Below are 11,660 nucleotides of genomic sequence, written 5' to 3'. Positions count from 1 at the left end.
GAGGGGAAACTGGGAATGGAGAAATTTACATGTAAATAAAGAAAATATCTAAAAGAAAAAAAAAAGGATAGTCGTAGGTAATCATGTGGTAAAAACTGGACCTTTAATGAATTGAGAAATGTGTTAAAAAAACCAACCAAACAACCCTCTTATTTTTCACTTCCATGTTTAGAAAAGAGCTGGCAGAACCAGTAGAAATGTAAAGAAATGATGAGAAACATTTCTTATGTTTCCAGACCTACCAAATTATAATCTCTAGGGAAGGCTCATGTATGTCTTTATTTTCAGTGCTCAATCATGCCAAAACCACTGCCTTGGAATATCCAGTGAATTGATTGACTACTGAAGTAGATGGGCATCACAGTTTGGCTGTCTAAAATGCCAAATCATAATATTTGCTTGGAATTCTGTGGTAGAAAATAGCATTGTCTGTATTTTGTTTTCAGAGTAAATGTGCTTTTGGATTATCAAGTTAATACCTTTTTAAAAAGTGCGGGTCAGAATTAATCCTTATATCTTTCTTTTCCCTCCAGGAACCAAACAACTTAAACATATTTTATTAAAAGATGTGGACACTATTTTTGAATGTAAATTATGCCGTAGTCTCTTTAGAGGATTACCAAATTTAATTACCCATAAAAAATTTTACTGCCCACCAAGTCTCCAAATGGATGACAGTAAGTTTTATTCATATATTCATTTGTACATTTTAGAGTTAATTAATTTTACTGCTTCTATGTATTTTTGCATTAAAATGGAATTGATATCTAGTTATAGATAAATTAGTGATGAAAATATGAAATGCTTGATATTGTTATATTCAATTTCTTGGATACTACTTTATATCAGTGTTTTTCACTTTTTTTTTCATAATCTATGAGTTTAAATCTGTGAGTATATTTATTTGTAGTGAAATATTGAGGATTGTTTTTGAATGTCTGTATTGGCCATATATAGTTTAGTTAATATTTGAAAGTTAGAATATTAATGCTGTCTTTAAGGGAGCAATTTAATAGTGTATTATTTTAATTTAACAACTTGTTGCTAAATATGATTGATTATATACTCAGACTCTTTTTAAGTAAATGAGGATGCTTCCAATAAGTAGCAAAAAATGAGTAAATTATTTGATATTTTGAGAATGGCAGAGAGCCTTAAAAATATTTATTAACCTTTTAGTGTTTTCTGGATCTTAATATGAAGATTATAGTTGTTTTTAGTGAAATTTATTTAGATATAACATAACCAGTATTAGATTGAATCTAGACAAACAAGATTATTAATTTTTGTTATTAAAGGCAAGTAGCATGCTAATAGACTTTGCGGAACCAAAATTTTTTTAATATAATGTACTTGTATGAATAAATAATATGTATAGTGTTATTTTTTCTTGTTTTTAAGAATTAATGTAAATTCTTTGAAACAGTAATATTAAGTAACTTCATGATTTCTTGTTCAGGGATTTAAACTTTGCAGATTTACAGAATGAGGTACTTATTTTAGTAGCATGAAACCACAGATACATTGTGGACTTTTTGCATTTTTCAACTTAAACTCACCTTTTTTGTTTTAAAGTTTTTGGTAGGGAGATATAATGCAAAAATTGAATAATAAGGCATTTTTAAATTATTGTTAAATTATGCTAAAGTGTATTATAGGGTATAGATAAAATAAATATTTCATATTTGTCTAGACATTTTTACATAAAGAATATGGTCATATTTTATGGAAACTTAAGATAATATTCTTCATGGTGCTTTATCCATCCTGGGTTATAGAAACTTGGAATTGGTTTTGCTAGTCTAAAACTTTGAGACTAAAAGTAATAACATTTTTAGTGTTTAAGATATTCCATGTGCTTATGTTTGATTGTATTGAGCTTTTTATTATTGATCTGTAAATTAAAAGGTAGCCTAGAGAAAACAGTTTAAAATCTAGCAATTTAAAGTAGTTTTGGATTTCCTGGTGTTCTTCACTATATTAAGTTATAGAGGTCATTTACATAGTGCAGTTGATAAGTGGAGTTGCCAGATTTTTGTACATTTTTCTTGGCAGTTCTACATATACTTTCATGAAAGTATTATCACACTGCATTACTATTTACAAAAACAAATGAGGGCTGGGAAGATGGCTCATCACAAAAGCTTGAGGATAGGACTCTGTGTTTCTAGAACCCACATACATGCAGAGTGGATGATAGCCTGTTTGTAATTCAACCTCAGAATATGGAGATGGGAATCCCTAAAGCAAGTTGACTAGCAGGACACATTAGGGAGTTCAAGTTTTGAACCTGCCACAATGAATAAGGTGGGAGTGATAGAGGATGACTCTCAACATCAACCTTGAGTTTCCACATGCATATACACATATACCCATACATAAATACCCACATATATAAACATATATACACCAAGCACACTCATGAAAAAGGAGAAAAAGGAGAAAGAGGATGAGAAGAGTTACAGTGTATTATGTTGTGACTTCTAAGTAGTTATTAGATTTAATATTATAAGTGTAACTAGATTTTAGAATTGTATGGAACCATAACTGCTGCCAGCCAGCCTTGCTGCGAAGACTTATTTGGTTGCCTATTAAAGGGGTTGCTATTGAATAAATAAGCAAAAATAGACTAATGGATAGTTTTTAACCAATTGTTTTATTAAAATATTGTCATATTGGGAAAATTGTGTAAAACTGGGTTTTTATGCCTCATGACATTTATGTTGATGTGTAAATATTTTATTTCTGTGAGATGTTCAGCTGCCCCAGTGGAAGTGATCTGCATTGTTTATTAAGGCTTACATTAACTAGAATGTTACTATATTGTATTAAAAATCATATGTATAGTAACATCCTTCTTGGCATTTTATCCATTCTGGGTTGTAACAACTTGAGTTGGCTTTGGTATTCTAAAATTTTCAGACTAAAAAATATAAGTGGTAGCATTTTTCTTGTTTAGGGCGATCCATGTGCTTATGTATTTTATAAGGGAACTTAGAAGCAGAAGTAGCTCTTCAGAGTACACCTTTCTCATTTGGTAAATTAAAGCAAAGTTTCAATTTCGTTAATAACTAGGTTTATGTTCACAAAATGCTGAAAGTAGATAATGCTATAAAAAGATACATGTACTACTAAAAGGTGTTTCATTATATATTTTAAAATATTAGAGAATTAGAAAAGTTAATTCTTTCAGGTTAAAAAAAAATGTTTTTCTTAACAGATCTTCCTGATGTAAATGATAAACAAAGCCAAGCCATAAGTGATCTCCTAGAAGCCATATACCCAAGAGTGGACAAGAGAGAATATATTATTAAGCTAGAACCCATAGAAACCAACCAAAATGCAGTGTTTCAATATATTTCAAGGACTGATAATCCTGCTGAAGTGACAGAGTCAAGCAGTACCCCTGAACAAACTGAAGTTCAAATACAGGAGACCAGCTCGGAACAGCCGAAAGCAGTCCCCGATGCAGATACAGAGGTGGTGGAGGCCACAGAGCCTCCTCCTGTAGAGACTGCTGTAGATGAAGCCACAGCTCCTGCTGAGGAGCAACCTCAGGAATCACAGGCCGACTTGGAGACTTCTGACAGTTCTGACCTTGGTCACCAGTTGATATGTTGTCTTTGTAGAAAAGAATTCAATTCTAGACGAGGTGTCCGTCGTCACATTCGAAAAGTACACAAGAAAAAGATGGAAGAACTAAAAAAATACATTGAAACACGGAAGACCCCAAACCAGTCTTCAAAAGGACGCAGTAAGAGTGTTCTAGTTTCATTAAGTAGGAGTTGTCCAGTTTGTTGTAAATCATTTGCTACAAAAGCAAATGTAAGGAGGCATTTTGATGAAGTTCACAGAGGACTAAGGAGGGATTCAATTACTCCTGATATAGCCACAAAGCCTGGACAGCCTTTGTTCCTGGATTCTGCTTCTCCTAAAAAATCTTTTAAGACTCGAAAACAAAAGTCTTCAAAGGCTGAATACAATTTAACTGCATGCAAATGCCTCCTTTGCAAGAGGAAATACAGTTCACAAATAATGCTTAAGAGACATATGCAAATTGTTCACAAGATAACTCTTTCTGGAGCAAATTCTAAAAGAGAGAAAGGCCCTAATAATACTGCCAACAGTTCAGAAGTAAAAGTTGAGTCAGCAGATTCTGTAGAGTCTTCACCTGCTTCCATTACCCATTCTCCACAAAATGAACTGAAGGGAACAAATCATTCAAATGAAAAAAAGAACACACCAGCAACACAGAAAAATAAAGTTAAACAGGACTCTGAAAGCCCTAAATCAGCTAGTCCCTCGGCTGCAGGTGGCCAGCAAAAAACTAGGAAACCAAAACTTTCAGCTGGCTTTGACTTTAAGCAGCTTTATTGTAAACTCTGTAAACGCCAGTTTACTTCCAAGCAGAACTTGACTAAACACATTGAGTTGCACACGGATGGAAACAACATTTATGTTAAGTTCTACAAGTGTCCTCTCTGCACTTACGAAACTCGTCGGAAACGTGATGTGATAAGACATATAACTGTGGTTCATAAAAAGTCATCTCGTTATCTTGGGAAAATAACAGCCAGTTTAGAGATCAGAGCTATAAAAAAGCCTATTGATTTTGTTCTAAACAAAGTGGCAAAGAGAGGCCCTTCAAGGGATGAAGCAAAACATAATGATTCAAAACATGATGGCACTTCCAATTCTCCTAGTAAAAAGTATGAAGTAGCCGACGTCGGGATTGAAGTAAAAGTCACAAAAAACTTTTCTCTTCACAGATGCAATAAATGTGGAAAGGCATTTGCCAAAAAGACTTACCTTGAACATCATAAGAAAACTCATAAGGCAAATGCTACCAATTCACCTGAAGGAAACAAAACCAAAGGCCGAAGTACAAGATCTAAGGCTCTTGTCTGGTGAGGAACAGTTACAGAGTTTTGTTCCCCCTCCCCTCATCGAACTAAACAAAATCATATGGCCATAATTTATAGCTGGTTCCATTTTAACATTTTTTCTTCCATAAATCATATGGCAGTAGGAACTGTAAGAGGGATGGTTATTGCTTTTATCTCTCAGTGACCTTAATTCCAGTAGTTTGGGAACAAGAATTGATTTTAGAACTTGCTTTCCACAGGACAATGCAATGTAGCTGTAGGTAGATGACACAGGGTCAGTGCTTTTATTTTTGTTTTAATGTTGGAAAACATATACATTTATTTCGGTCTATGTTTACATAGAAATCTCGTGTTTAACTAACTTGGCACAGGTTTAATTTGACACAGTCTACTAATATATTTAGTCTACTAATTCTAATGCATTGTAGGGAAGTTAAATATATTAGAATGAATTTATGAAGGAGATAATTACAGGAAAAACATTTTAAGGCATTGTAATTATTGTAAAATTATTTAATGGTTAAGTAAGGTTAGAAAAAAAAACTCCAGATGGAATTTAGAAAAATTAACATTTATTATTTACTTTTAGCACATTACTTCCAGGGCAAGGGGAAAGTTAGTAGACACAAGTTTCATTTTTTTTTTCTTTTTGGGATTACATGTTAGTGAGTTTTTAAGTTTTGATCAATAGGGAAGATTCTTTAGGTACATATATTCTTGTTTCCCTTTCTGTTTAATAAACGTATAAGTGATCATTTCAATGTAGTTAGTATTCTTCAGTAGTGGTGTGTGTGTGTGTGTGTGTGTGTGTGTGTGTGTGTGTGTGAGAGTGTGTGAGAATGGGGGGGAGAGAGAGGGAAAGAGAGGGATTGTGACCAAAAGGAAAGCAAAACCCTCTTTGGAAGAAAGAACAATTCTACTTTTTTTGGAACAAATTAAATATTATAAAATGTGATGTAAAATAGGGAGCATACCCTCTATCCTTGGCTTTGTAAGTCTACATATTTTAAAGTTTGCTTGCAGTACCTATGCCCCTTGCAATTAGACATTTAATGTCCCTAGTACTACATATGTTTGAGATACAGCCGCTAACAGCCTCTAAAGTAAAGCTGTTAGTTTGAGTGCTTAGTATGATCATGTTAATGTGGTTTGACTGTCATACTGTTTTTACTTGTGTGGAAAACTTAAGATGAAACCATCCTTTAGAAGTCATTTCTGTTGTGTAATTTGAAGACAAGGTTTTATTGGTAAACTCAAAAGTGTTCATTTATTCCTATTTCTCCTCAGATAACTTCAAGTGATGTACGAAAAGGTTTGGAGTTCATTTTTGTGGAAAGACTTTAAGTTGTTAGAACCACTAAACGTCTTCACATGGTACTATGAGGAAAAAAAAGAACATTTTCATAAAATTTCAACTGTAACTGCTGATTTCTGACTAAAACAATAACCATCTAACCAGTTTCTAAGGCAATGCCCATTCCAGCACTTTTGAGTAGCTGTGATATTATATATTGTCTTCATAGACCTTGAATATATGGTCTAAAATTTCTACAAAAATGTTGGGAATTTCACTTTCCAAGTAATTTGTTGATTAAAATGATCAACAACCTGAAGGAAATAGTAGTTTTCAATTGATATAAACTTTGTATTTTTAGTGGTTTAAGTTTATTTCGCTTTACATGCAAAATTTTATCTAGATTGTATAGATAAATATGATTTTTGTAGAGAGTATGTTAGTAGTATCAAAAGACAAATTAGTATCAATACATTATGAATATTTAGTAGCCTACTGAATATTTATAATTATTTTGACTCCATTTAAATTGAGTTTTTTCTTTAGCACTTAAATGTTTGAAAGTTTTATTCTAAAATATATACTACAAAAGTTCCAGTTCATTTTATGCATAGATCATTATTCATTTATCATTTGTAAACATTAGATGTTTTTATGAAAATTAAACATTCCCCTATTTTTCTTTAAATTTTATATAAAGCACTTTAATGATAGATGCAATCTTACTTCTCAGTTCCTATTTTTTTAAAGAACACACATTTACTACTGTTTATATGAAGGTAATAAATAGCTTACTGATATTTTATAGATGCAGACAATCCATGTGCAACCACTTCTTATGTTTCTATTTTATTTCTTTAAATGTTGCTGGAAAAGGAAGATAGGGGTGTCCATCTTAATTTTTTCTCCCAAGCAAAAATTTTAAATGACCCCTTTAGATATTATTTGATTCCTACTGTAAAATTGAAAATAATGAATTCTTGTCCATCTTTTGTAATCAAGATTTTAGGGAAAAAAGAAATATATCTATCTTTATGAAATTTTGGGCAGGTTTTATGTACCAATATTTTGTACTTTTAGGGAATATTTTATTTTTTAGTAATTTGTGTCAAATTATTTTAAAAGGTACTTCAGAAAATATACCATGTTTTTATATAGGTTCACAGCTGTACTTAGAATGGACCCTGTCCATCTGTATCCTTTTTGTATAAATTTTTAAATGTCGAAGATCTAGAAGGTCATAATAAAATGCTTCTATAGGTAGAAAAACATTTATCCTTCTCAGTGCTTTGCACTAAAATATACTGTGAAAGGAATTTAGACTGTAATTGTTGCTGGAAATGTTCTATATTGAATGTACATGTTTATGTTGGAAAAATGTACTATATGTGATGAAATAAACCAGACTAAAAGTTATTTCAGCTAAATGTGCTTCAACATAGGTACATTGGTTGAAACTTAAATGTTTTATTATCAGACTTACTCAGTGACTATGAGCAGCTACACTTGAATTATATCCTGATAGTTTTATTTTTAAGAAGTAATATTTCTCTTTAATTTAAAAATAGATTACTTTCCCACAGATGAAAAATTTGTACTTATAGGTCTAACATTAATGACTAATAGCATAATATATTTAGGGACCAAATGTGTAGTAGGTGGTATTTAATTTATAAACCATCTTCAGTAGTTGCACATTATTAAACCTGTATTTTTGACATTTTCAAGGTGTTATCTTTTTGTACATTCCTACACACAATACATTCTCTTTTGACCTTTTCCAGTCTGTTTTGCTTGTTAATTATTGTAGGAATGTAAGAACGAACGTAAGCTTAATGTTGGAGGTGGGAAGAGACTACCAGAAGTGCTTTTCTCCACTTACAGATTCACAGGACTATTCACAGTATGGTTCCTCCTTAATAATTCCTGTGCCATAGAACAGGACCTTATAAGACGAAAATACACATTCCTGTGTCTTCAAAAGATTTTTTTCTAGGTCATTCTAGAAAAGAGAATGCTGTGTCAGAACTTGCTTGAATTAGAAGCACCTAGGTGGTGGCATTTTGTTTTAGTAGACAGAAGAGAGGCTAACTGGGACCAGTTTAGAACAAACAAGGTATTTGAAAGTATTTATTTTTCTTGTTCCTTTCGGACCTGTGTCCCTACTTTTTGGATTTATTGTGCCGAAACTTTTCTGCACACAGTCTATGTGAACAAATGTTCATATGACTCTGTTATTGTAGTGTAAAGTGAGTTAATAGTCATCCAAAACTGGTACTTTATATTTAGACCGGTCCTTGATTGTAAAATTATATCTAGTTTAGGTACTATTTGATCAAGAGTTTTTTTTTTTTTTCTAAGCCAGATATGATAGCACATGTCTATAACCCAGCACTTAGGAAGCAGAGGCAGGAGAATTTTAATGACTACTTGATGTAATATTTGATTCCTACTGTAAAACTGAAAGTAATGAGTTCCTCTCCCTCTTTTGTAGTTAGGATTTTAGAAAAAAGAGATACATCTTTATGAAATTTTAAAATAAAAATTCTCAACAATTTATCTTCCTTCCTAAAGACACCTTCTCTTTCTAAGTATGGTATAGATACCAGAAGCAGATATAGTTTATATGTCAGCTTGTTTGAATTGGATAATACAGGTGAGAACTGGATGAGGATAGACAGTGTTCATCAGAATGGACAGACTGATAGTGGACTAAAATACACAGGTAGATTGGTTGTTCATCTTTTACTTCAAGAAAAACCTCTTGGAAAACAAATTATTAAATTTTCACATAGTTTTGTTTGAATGAAACTGAGTTTTTGGTTTGCACAGGCTGTTTCACTGTTGAAAAGTACCTTCACATTTTTTAAAAGCATTATATTGATTTCTAGGCAATAAATTCTTCTATGCTTTAAAAGTATGGATGCAGCAGTGGAAAGCTATGTAGTTTACTATGACATTATATTGTGAAAGCAGAGACTTAACATATAGGTATATAACCACACACACACACACACACACACACACACACACTATCATTCCCTGTTGTGACATGACAAAAATATCTTCAAATAGCATGATGTAGAAATGTCCCTATGATTTAGGAATTAGGTTAATAGGCTTCCTGCAGTGGCCCACAGGAATATTTTAGATTCTTATTTTGGGTTGTAAAAGTTACTTCTCTAATGGAATTCATAGTCCATTAAGAGGATTATGATTTAGCCATAATTATTAGAGTTGATCTGAAGCCAGCTCTACATAGTATACGTAGGCTACATAGTATAGTGTTAGCTCTGCTCTTAGACAAACACTTCTGTGCTCTGTGCTTTTCTTTATAACCCCTGGTTTTATGAGCTAAAATGTAAAGATAGGCAGTCTTAGAAGCAGCCCATTGAATGCTTCTGAGGCACTAGGCACATGGTAAACTGCAGAATAAGACCTGCTTTCCTTAAACTTACAAGTAATTTCCCTTTCTAATTCATCCATCCTTTTTAACTTATGTCTGTATCATTTTTTTTTCATAGCTTCTAGCTCCCACCTTGCCTTTTCTTTTCAGTTTGATTAAAAGTAATCATTAGTCCCAGATAGTTAAAATATTTGGGGAGATAAGAGCACATGGCCCATTTCCTTCTGTATCTTCATTGTTTTCACACTGGATTTGGAAGGAGGAGTGTTTTCAGGCTTCTTTGAATATTGTTGATACCATACATTCAGAAGCACAAAGGAAAACTTAAAAACCACATGTGCATCTGGTTAGGAAGAAAGCCCAAAGATAGAGGTTTTGGTTTTTGTGTTTATTCTGCAATCAGTTGGTTTGATTGTATATTTTTGATGTCAGGGGACTGATTGTGTCTTAAGTTTGTACAGTACTTAACATGTTTTCCTATATATCTAAGCCCCCAAGGGTTTTGCCTTATAGCTTATGCAGGCCTCACATTCACAATCCTCCTAACTTAGCCGCCCTAGTGTTGGGAGTGCAGGTGTGTGTTACCATCTCTGGTTGATCTCGCTCTCTCTCTCTCTCTCTCTCTCTCTCTCTCTCTCTCTCTCTCTCTCTCTCTCTTCCTCTCTTTCTCTCTTACTATGTCAATATTGGTGATTTTTGCTTACTACCTTTAAGAAGAGCTTATGAAAATAAACATAAGTCCTAGTGGTAGCTAATAATATTTATGCAGTAGTTATATGCCAGACACTCTGCTAACACTTTGCATGCATAATGCCTCTAAACCCTACTGATGAAGTAAGACCTGTTTCTTCATTATTACTATGGTACAGAAAGAAAACTGAAGCTTGGAGAAGTTCAGTAACGTATTCAAACCACATAACTTCTAGGAAAGCGTACACCCTTTGTCAACCCAACCTTAATGTTACACATTCATCAAATGCAGAACAGTTCACTACCCAGTTATATTACTGGTAGCTTATAATGAGCTGGAGCTAGACTAGTTGTTGAAATTCTGGATCAACAAATTTTTTCCCACATGAGCTCTGCAAATCTACTCTAGCATTTTCTGCTTTAGTTATTTCATCTATGATATTGGACTAGTGTATTTTACTTCATGGGTTTTTTTTTTTTTTTCCTGAGGAGAAGATGAAAACTACACACAAAACTTGGAGAACAGTGTCTGGCACGTTATTATAAATGTTAGATGCTGTCGGTTTTAGAGAAGACTTAAATGGCACAAGGCAGATGGGAACTTTATTATTACTACTAAATTAAGTTTAGATGGAAACTTCTGCATTGGAAGAGAACTTTGTTACACACCAGTTCTGTTGCTTTTGTACTTAATTGGAATAAAAAACAACCAACATATTTACTATCAATTATCCTCTAATCAGATGTTAGTAGCTTATCTTTCTTATTTTTTTCATTGCTCTTAAAAAGATACTAGGGAGTTTCAAAAAAGAATGTTCATTGCAAATTAAGTTGTTTTTATGGCCCTCCCCCATAACCATTCATCTGTTTCAAAAATCTTGTTGGCATCTGTTCTGACACACAAATATTTTTGGTCATGTGCAAAATACTGACATGGAACAAATACTAATTGAAAAACATTGTTGGATTTTTTAAAAATAAAACAAGTCTTATAGATAAGTAGTACTATTTGAAGGCATTCTTTAATATGGACAGAATAGATTTTTCAAGAGCACTCTACCTGAATTGGGAATGTCTGAATGTGTTATGAAGAGATAAAGAAATAGCACCCATCAGGAGCCAGTCCAGTGGTAGTCAGTGTCAGTAATGGAGGCCAGTGGTAGTCAGTGTCAGTAATGGAGGCCAGTGGTAGTCAGCGTCAGTAATGGAGGCCAGTGGTAGTCAGTGTCAGTAATGGCAGCACTCCAAATTTCAGCCAACATCCTGCTGTTAAAATTACCTGCTGGGAGAGGTTGCTCACAAACCCGCCCATTCTTGATCTTGTTTTTTGGCCTTAGAACTTTTGTTGTTCCACTTTGCATCTCTGTGGGCCTGGGTAAAAAAA

General features: G+C 33.2%; 1 protein-coding gene across 10 annotated transcripts in view; it reads left to right on the top strand.

The window, feature by feature from the left end:
* The window catches only part of Znf800 (zinc finger protein 800), a 190,646-nt gene that overhangs the window by 153,974 nt on the left and 25,012 nt on the right, over positions 1–11,660 (top strand). For 6 of the 10 annotated variants that reach the window (XM_031381325.1, XM_031381320.1, XM_031381323.1 and 3 more), the window contains exons 4-5: positions 534–677; positions 3,221–4,907. In XM_031381325.1, coding sequence (XP_031237185.1) covers positions 534–677; positions 3,221–4,907 — 1,831 coding nt within the window. Of the gene's footprint in view, positions 1–533; positions 678–3,220; positions 5,645–6,173; positions 7,902–11,660 lie in introns of those variants that run through there. The other 4 variants (XM_031381331.1, XM_031381329.1, XM_031381330.1 and 1 more) reach the window with 3 other exon arrangements.

Source organism: Mastomys coucha, unplaced genomic scaffold (assembly GCF_008632895.1).
Source record: "Mastomys coucha isolate ucsf_1 unplaced genomic scaffold, UCSF_Mcou_1 pScaffold20, whole genome shotgun sequence".
Classification (NCBI taxonomy): domain Eukaryota; kingdom Metazoa; phylum Chordata; class Mammalia; order Rodentia; family Muridae; genus Mastomys; species Mastomys coucha.
This window is presented reverse-complemented; position numbering and strand designations above follow the sequence as displayed.